This window comes from Verticillium alfalfae, genomic scaffold (genome assembly GCF_000150825.1).
Source record: "Verticillium alfalfae VaMs.102 supercont1.4 genomic scaffold, whole genome shotgun sequence".
In the NCBI taxonomy this organism is placed as follows: Eukaryota; Fungi; Ascomycota; class Sordariomycetes; order Glomerellales; family Plectosphaerellaceae; genus Verticillium; species Verticillium alfalfae.
This window is the reverse complement of record NW_003315035.1, coordinates 2,456,245-2,464,254: the sequence shown is the minus strand read 5'-3', so window position 1 is coordinate 2,464,254 and position 8,010 is coordinate 2,456,245. Positions and strand designations below refer to the sequence as shown.

Genomic DNA, 8,010 nt, shown 5'->3' with positions numbered 1-8,010 from the left:
GGAATTCCACCCATATCGAACGTTGAACCATCTACCAGTTCGTATCGTTCATCTTCCTCCTCAGGAGAGACGCCTAGACTGAGGTGTCGAATCGATTCTGGTTGGCCGCCTACCAAGTCCCTGAAGATCTTGCGCCTCTGCCGAGCGCTACTTATCTCTCTAGGCCACCGCCATCACTCGCAACCCCGTCAGCCGTGGTCAATAGTCTGTTCGTCTAATCATGCAACAAGCAGTCATCAGCACCACGCCGAAGCCCACACGCCGCCACACCGCAGCACCGCCCAGCCTGTGAGCCGCCCAATATCGCCAACGCAGGCCAATACCTATTGACTTGTCTGTCCCGTTCAGGCTCCTCTTGTCGCTGCTATTCCCCCTTCGCTAAGGACGTGGGCTGAACCCTGAGCATCCCACCTGCGGCTGCCACCCAGCCCAACCGTGCCTCTCCAATGAGCTGGCAGTCGTCCGACGCCTTACCACGCCTCTGTGCCTTTCTAGCCCCCCACCCCGTCACGGCAGCAGCGCTAGCGTGCGATAGCATACTGTGCTCCACGTCCAGAAATACGAAGCCAAGCTTTCCCATCGACCACCACTCTTTTATTGCTTTCCGATATGGTAGCCAGCCCTTTCGCTGTCATTGCGCTTCGAGCCCGGCCTCAGCCGGCTTCTTGGGACGCGGCATGAGTGCAGTGCCATGACCGCTTCCGTATGTTGGCTGACCTGCTATCGGCTTGGCTCTGTAGAGTTGGAGGTGACACGACGGGCTGTAGCTGTGCCTTTCGTCTTGCATAACGTCTATCATTATGCATCTTTTTCCTGCCCGCCATCATCTTTCCCCTCGCCCTCCCTTCTTCCCTTTCCTCTGCTCCCAGTGGGCTGTCGGTCGGATCTGCCGCTCTCCTTGTTGTGAATAGTTGGCCTTCTGTTTTGCTTTTGTCATCCGCCTCGTTCGTTCAGGATCTTTGCTTGTTCCACGCCTAACTCGCCCATCTTGCACCACCGAGGGCGCGAGTTTGTCAAAGGAGTCACGATGAAGCTCCAAGCAGTCCTGTTGGTGGCTCTTCTCGGCCTCACCACTGCGGACCCGACTTGGCCCGCTGATACGGATGAGCTCGAAGAGATTATGTTCCAGACGACGAGCACTCGCTCCCGCAAGTTTGCTGATTCCGTCTCCCCCTGCACCAACCAGGCATCCGGCCCCGGCCGTCACAACGCTGCCGAGTGGCTCCGCACCGCTTTTCATGACATGGCCACCGCCAACACGGCCCGCGGTACTGGCGGTATCGACGCTTCCCTCCAGTACGAGCTCAACAACGGCGAGAACACTGGTCCCGGGTTCGGCACGACCCTCACCTTCATGAGCCCCTACATGACCAAGAAGAGTTCCATGGCCGACCTCATTGCCCTCGGCGGTCTACATATCCGTAAGAGCGTGCGCGCCCCCGCCGTTCCCTTCCGCGCCGGCAGGAGAGATGCCACGACCGCCGGGCCCGTGGGCGTACCACAACCGCAGAACGCCATCAGTATCTTCCGGACGCAGTTTGACCGCATGGGCTTCTCGCCACAAGAGATGATTCAGGTGACCGCGTGTGGCCATACCATTGGCGGCGTGCACTCGGCCGAGTTTCCAGATATCATTCCGGCGGGCACCGCAACGAACGGGCAGATCCCCCTGGACTCGAGCGTCGCCATCTTTGACAACAAGATCGTCACCGAGTACCTCGATGGCACGACCCAGAATCCGCTCGTCGTGGGCCGCGCCGTCGGCCTCAACAAGCACTCCGACTTCAAGGTGTACAACTCGGATCGCAATGTCACCATGCAGGCCATGGCCTCGGCTGCCGCCTTCAACGACGTCTGCAAGACGGTGCTGCAAAAGATGATCGACGTCGTGCCTCCCAGCGTCACTCTAACGGCACCTCTGGAGCCGTACCAGGTCAAGCCCGTCGGCCTGCAGCTGACGCTCTCTACGCAAGGCACCGTCATCGAGCTGACAGGGTTCATCCGCATCCGCACCACCAATGTGCCACTTACCTCTATTGCAGGTCTGACCATCGATTACAAGGCACGCAACGGCGGCAACGACTGCGGATCAAGCGGCTGCTCATTTCCTCTCACTGTCCAAGGCGTCGGCCGCGGCCTCGACGACTCGTTCGCGTGGTTTCCCATCGCCCGCAATGTACCGCTCGCTAGTGGCATCTCGTCTTTCACCGTCACAGTCCGCCGCACCGATGGCACAAACACAGTCTACGACAACAATGGCGCCTCGTATCCCATCCAGGACGCCGTCTTTCTGCAACGCTATCAGAGCTGCCTTCTGCAATCGTCCGGCGTGACAACTCTCACAGCCGCAGTCCGCAACGACCGCGCTGAACTGCCCGTCCGCGCCATCATATCTTACAGACAACCCAGACCCGGCAGCGTCGTACCTGCCCTCAATACCCTGACGCTCGACCTGACCCGCGGCCCTTGCATCGGCCCCTATACACTATTTTCGGTATCGACCACCATACCTGGCGGCCGGAGCGTTGAGGCTACTTTTGACATTCTCAGCGGCGACCGCGTCGATGCCTTCAAGAAGGCTAATATTCTCGGCGGGACATGTCAGTCTCGGCCTGTCAGTAACGTCTGCAGCACACCAGCCATTACCTCCGTCGTGCCTTCGGCCACCTCTACCACCATGACGACAATATCCTCGCCCACGCCTTCGATATACCGCCGCCAAACGATGGGCCCTTATACCCTTGTCTCCTGCTGGTCCGAGCCTCCTGCCGCCCGCGCCCTGACTGGCGCCTCCTTCGCCTATGACGGCATGACTCTCGAGTCCTGCTTATCCAACTGCACAGGCTTCAATTACTGGGGTACTGAATACGGCCGCGAGTGCTACTGCGGCGACGCCCTTCACTCTGGGAGCGCCGCGGCACCACTTGCGGACTGCGGCATGCCTTGCTCCGGCGATGGGACGCAATACTGCGGAGGCGGCAACAGGATCGAGCTTTACCGGACAACAGCCACAAAGACAAGCACGAGTACAACCGCCGCCCCTGAGCCGACGCGTGTGCCGAGTGTACGCGGATTCGTGCGTGTGGGATGTCAGACAGACAATACGGGCGCCAGGGCTCTGAGTGGCGCCACGACAGCAGGAGATGATATGACACTGGACAAGTGTGCTGCTTTCTGCTCCGCATTCACCTACTTCGGCACGGAATATGGCAGAGAATGTGAGTTGGTTCCCTTTGCCCACCGTCGCCGGATCCACGTCTTGCTTTTGACCGATCAAGAATACTAACCTCTCAGGCTGGTGTGGCAATGCTCTTAACTCGTTGAGCAGTCCCGCGCCCGTAGACGAGTGCAACATGAGGTGTGCAGGGGACCCTCTTCAGTTCTGCGGCGACGGGAACCGTCTCGAGCTGTACCGGGCAAGTGCCGCATCGTCAGCACCGCTCGCAAGTTCAACCGCCGCCACGACGGGCGGCGCCGAGTCCAGCGTCAGCCTGAGCGAGGCCACGTCTTCGGCAGCGCCCCCGAGCTCGCTCCCCTCTAGCAGCGGCAGGGCCGTATCATCACCCAGCGCGTCTTCATCGAATACTCCATCACCCACCGGCCCTGCGCCCGTTCCGACAGTTTCGCCCTTCACACTCGTCGGCTGCCAGACAGAAGCGACGTCTGTCCCGCGTGCCCTGTCGGCAAAGTCGACGACGTCCAACTCGATGACCCTGGCCGACTGCGCTGCGTTCTGTACGGGTTACCGCTACTTCGGCACAGAGTACGCGGCCGAGTGCTACTGCGGTAATTCTCTCCATGCCTCCTCCTCCGTCGCGCCCCTCGATGACTGCGCCATGCCGTGCGCCGGCGACCCGCTCACGCACTGCGGGCGGACCCAACCGCCTCACCCTCTACGAGGACCCGGCACGCGCCTCGACGCCGCCTCGCGAGCCCCGCCAGCCTGCATTTGCGGGCGACTTTGTCTGGTTTGGGTGCCGCACCGAACCGACGGGGGCCCGCGCGCTGTCGGGCAAGGAGCGCGCGGCGGACGACATGACGAATGAGTCGTGCGCTGCGTTTTGTGAGGGGTTCGCCATGTTCGGCACCGAGTACGGGCGCGAGTGCTTCTGCGGCGACGAGCTGCACGCCGGGGCCGCCGAGGCGGCCGAGGAGCAGTGCAGCATGCTCTGCGCGGGGGCGGACGACGAATTCTGCGGCAACGGCAACAGGCTCTCCGTGTATGTGAGGCAGGAGGACGAGGCATGATGGGAGATCGAGGCTGAGGGTTGCACTCTTGGGGGTGGCCCACTGATAGCAGTGCATCTGTTGCGTACTGGTAGTTTGGCATACTTGGAGGGCTGTTCGAGCCTCTTCAAGTGCAAAGCACATGACTGCATTTTGCCCCTCTTGAGGTCTTGGAGTTGAAGGGTTATACCTGGGGTATACATAGTAGGGAAATGCACAGTCCCCGTCTTGGGCGAAAATCCTAATGGCAAAGTTGAACTACGCGTTGCCACACTATTGAACGATTCAACGACGGCATGGTGCACGGGGGTTTCTCGTCATCATCTTGCGACTCCAGTTAGGCCAGCGATAACATACCCGAACGCCGCCTCCGTGGACGGGATGTGAGCCACAAGACGTGTCGCTTACATTGGGACATGGTCGAATGGGTCTCCACCCGATAGGCGAATCGAAGATCAAGTACCCAGCCATTGTGCGGCAGACGCGAATAAAGTCAGGACTCTGGACATCATCTTCATCATGATCACCACCACCAAGCAGAACGGCAGCATCACCGCGCAACGACCAGAAGACGTAGTCGGTCATCTGCAGCAAGCCGCGTAGCGCAGGAGCCGCAGACGGCTATCACGAGTCCACCCCCATCGGAGACGTAGGACACACTCACCCGACAAGAACTGGTCGCTCTCGGTCCGCACAACCCCATCACGAGCAGCATCCAAGGGCCGCCAACCCTCCACAATGACACCGCATCAAGCGACACAGCACATTGTCCTCGTCGGGGCCTGCTACCTTGACACGATTCTCAGGCAAGGAACCTCGTCCTCCCCTCTGGCGGCCGATGCATCGCTGACCGCACGTCTGACAGCGTGCCCCGATACCCGCAGGAAGACGAGAAACTGCGCGCCACGGAGCAGCAGGTTCGTCGCGGTGGCAACTGTCCCAACTCCCTCCAGGTGCTGCAGCAGTTCCTCGCGGCCGAGGGCGCTCTCGCCAGTCCGCCGGCGATCGAGACACAGCTGCACCTCGTCTCGCCGCTGCCGCAGCGCGACAGCCCCGCGACGGAGCAGATCCTCGCGTCGTTCGGCCGGGGTCCGTCGCCTCCCGTCGACTTTGACCACTGTCTGTTCCGCGCGGGACACATGACGCCCGCGAGCTGCTACGTGCTCCGCAGCGCCGCGACTGGCAGTCGCACCATCGTCAACAGCAATACGCTGCCGGACATGACGGTCCGCGAGTTCACGGCCATCGTCGGGGCCATGACCGGGCGCGCTGCGGGCGAACGGGGGCACGCTAGCACGGGGCGAAACGCGGGCCGCTGGTGGTGGCATTTCGAGGGACGCGAACCGGCAACGACCCTCGCGTGCATGCGCGTGCTGCGGCAAGAACTCGGCGAGTCTGTCCAGATCAGCGTCGAGGTCGAGAAGCCGGGCCGCGAGGGCTTGCGCGCCCTGGCGGCCGAAGCAGACGTGGCCTTCTTTTCCAAAAGCTGGGCTGAGGTGAGTTGCATCAAACGTTGCTTCTGCGGCACGGCCAAGCAAAAGAGAGAGAGAGACACGCTGAGTATGTGTGTGAGCTTGATTGCTGAGACCTGCGGTGCTGCCTAGGATTGCGGATACACATCGTCTGAGGCGTGCTTGCTCGGGGAGAGGCCGGCTCGTGCGTAAGTCGCAGATGAAGAAGGCCCCCCGCGGATTGTCTGAGGGCGATACATGAAATCCATCCTCGACTGACCGACGACCTAGGTTCTTAGCCTTCTGCACCTGGGGCGCAGCCGGGGCGGCCTCTCTGGGCCTGGGTGAAGATACTTGTGTCCATCATCCGGCGCGAGTGCCCAATGGAGACGTCGTCGAGTAGGTCGACCAGTGCCTTGTTCTCCCCGTCTGATTTCAACAAATGGCTCATGATCAAAACAGTACTGTTGGTGCTGGAGACACCTTCATCGCATGCGTCCTGTATGGCCTGGCTCATCGGTGCGTCTGGCTGAACAGGGAGGCTGTGCTGGGATTCGCGGTGGACACGGCCACCCTCAAAGTGCAGCGAGAGGGATTCGATGAACTCGCCACTGATGCACTAGCCAACAGCAAGCATCAGCTCCATCCAAATAGTGCAAGGTGAGCGGGTGCTCTTGTCGGGCAGCCAAGATTCCCGATCTGGCCAGATGATGCAAGGCCGAAAGGGTCGAGACTTTGAGAAGGCGGCACATTCACCGAGTCTAGAGGACCATGCACGTCAATGATGAAGGGAGCGCGCGGCCGATGGCTTGCTTGCGTGCAGAATAACAAGGAGGCTTGAGGGGAACAGCAGGATCGCCATGCGGGTTGTTGAGGGTGACGCACGTCGTACAAAGTGGGCGAGTCTGTCGTTTGCAGGTGCTTCGGCGCTGGATTGCCGTGGGGGGTAAACAGGCGGTGAGTGATTCTCCTTCCCGAGCGTCCAAGGCAGGAGAAGAAAGTCATCCGTCCGGCATGTGCTGCCTGAAGCCCCATTCTGGGCAATTTGCCGCTGCTGCTTGGGCTTATGCTTGTTTCATGCCGCCTGGGGACAGTCATTAGTGCGTTGGCTCGACACACGGGCAGTTGTGTCCTGTGCTGTTGCTGCCCCCCCCCCCCCCCAAGAGAGAGCAGCGATGACTGAGAAGAACGCAAGGAACGTGAGACGCCTCAGGAGCGCGGTGGAGTGAGAGGGGGTCAAGTTGGCCATGGCCAGTTCATTCGTATGCAGGAGACTCCACGCGTACGCCTACTGCGCGCGCTGACAAGCCAGATGGAAGCGAGACTGGCGACAAGGTTGCCTGTCGACAGGTTTGTGCCTGTTCATCCATCCTTAACGCGGCGGCAGACCAACAATGCAACGCCGAGGCTGCGATATTCCTCGCCTAGGACGTGTCAAAAAGGTTCCAAATAGGGAGATCAGAACCCACTGTGCTTAGGTTTGGATGGGTCGCAAAGACGAATGTCAATGTGGATTAATTGACCGGCGCGGGATAGCACGAAACAGCTGCTGGTCTGCTCCCCCTCTGCCCCTCTCCATCCCCCCTGGACGAAGGACGGCGCCCCTTCATGTTGTGGAGGAGTGGCAAACAAACAGCGCAAGGAGACGATGGAACACTCGCAACATTGGTCATGTGCAGGCCTGGCTGGGCATCGAAGAGATGAGACCGGCAAATCGGAGTAGCAAATATACCTTACGATCCTCCCTCACCATCCAGGGGTAAGAAGGAGGCGGCTTGAGAAGGGATGTTATGAGATGAGATGGGCGACGGGGGGTGGCGTCAAACGAAGCCTGCGGACTGGCCAGCGGCCCAGCTTTGCCCTGGTTGTGGTGTTGGCTGCGTAGAGAGTTACAAGGGCACCGTGAAGATCATTCCAGACTGATGAGACCCCTTTGCCAAGCGGAAAGGGCTTGCTGGTTTGGGCTATGATCGGAGGTTCACCTAGAAGAAGGCCATGAGGGAAGTATGATGCATGGACTGGAGCAGACGGTTCAAGTCGAGGACGTAAATGGTATCCAGTAGTCCATACGATCCCAGGCAAGTCAGGTAGCAAGTGGCCGGCGTCAGACAAATACTGCGCTGGCTATTTCCAAGCTAGTAAGCTATTGGAGGCCAGGGCCGCTTGGTCGAACGCGCTGCCTGTGTCTCGTTTAATTCCGAGCTTTGTTGTAGCCAGGCAAGGCCGCTCTTCTCGCGAGTCAGATAGAAGCGGCCCAGGTCGTCACTGCACGATGGGGATGGTCTCTCATGTTTTTTGTCACTATGTTGCCGCCCATTTGTTGAAAGCGTAC

The 8,010-nt window shown here is 60.1% G+C and overlaps 3 protein-coding genes across 3 annotated transcripts; all 3 read left to right on the top strand.

Annotated features, from left to right (window-relative positions):
* Positions 1-1,027: 1,027 nt before the first annotated feature.
* VDBG_04221 (L-ascorbate peroxidase) lies at positions 1,028-3,286 on the top strand (the record flags this gene model as incomplete). The annotated part of the gene is made up of 1 exon (XM_003006222.1): positions 1,028-3,286. The coding sequence occupies one exon, from the start codon at positions 1,028-1,030 to the stop codon at positions 3,284-3,286; it is 2,259 nt and encodes a 752-aa protein (XP_003006268.1).
* Positions 3,287-3,798: 512 nt separating this feature from the next.
* Positions 3,799-4,248, top strand: VDBG_04220 (conserved hypothetical protein; the record flags this gene model as incomplete). The annotated part of the gene is made up of 1 exon (XM_003006221.1): positions 3,799-4,248. The coding sequence occupies one exon, from the start codon at positions 3,799-3,801 to the stop codon at positions 4,246-4,248; it is 450 nt and encodes a 149-aa protein (XP_003006267.1).
* A 717-nt stretch (positions 4,249-4,965) lies between these two features.
* On the top strand, positions 4,966-6,342 carry VDBG_04219 (ketohexokinase; the record flags this gene model as incomplete). The annotated part of the gene is made up of 4 exons (XM_003006220.1): positions 4,966-5,045; positions 5,093-5,723; positions 5,832-5,887; positions 6,141-6,342. The coding sequence occupies 4 exons, from the start codon at positions 4,966-4,968 to the stop codon at positions 6,340-6,342; spliced, it is 969 nt and encodes a 322-aa protein (XP_003006266.1).
* Between the last annotated feature and the right edge of the window lie 1,668 nt (positions 6,343-8,010).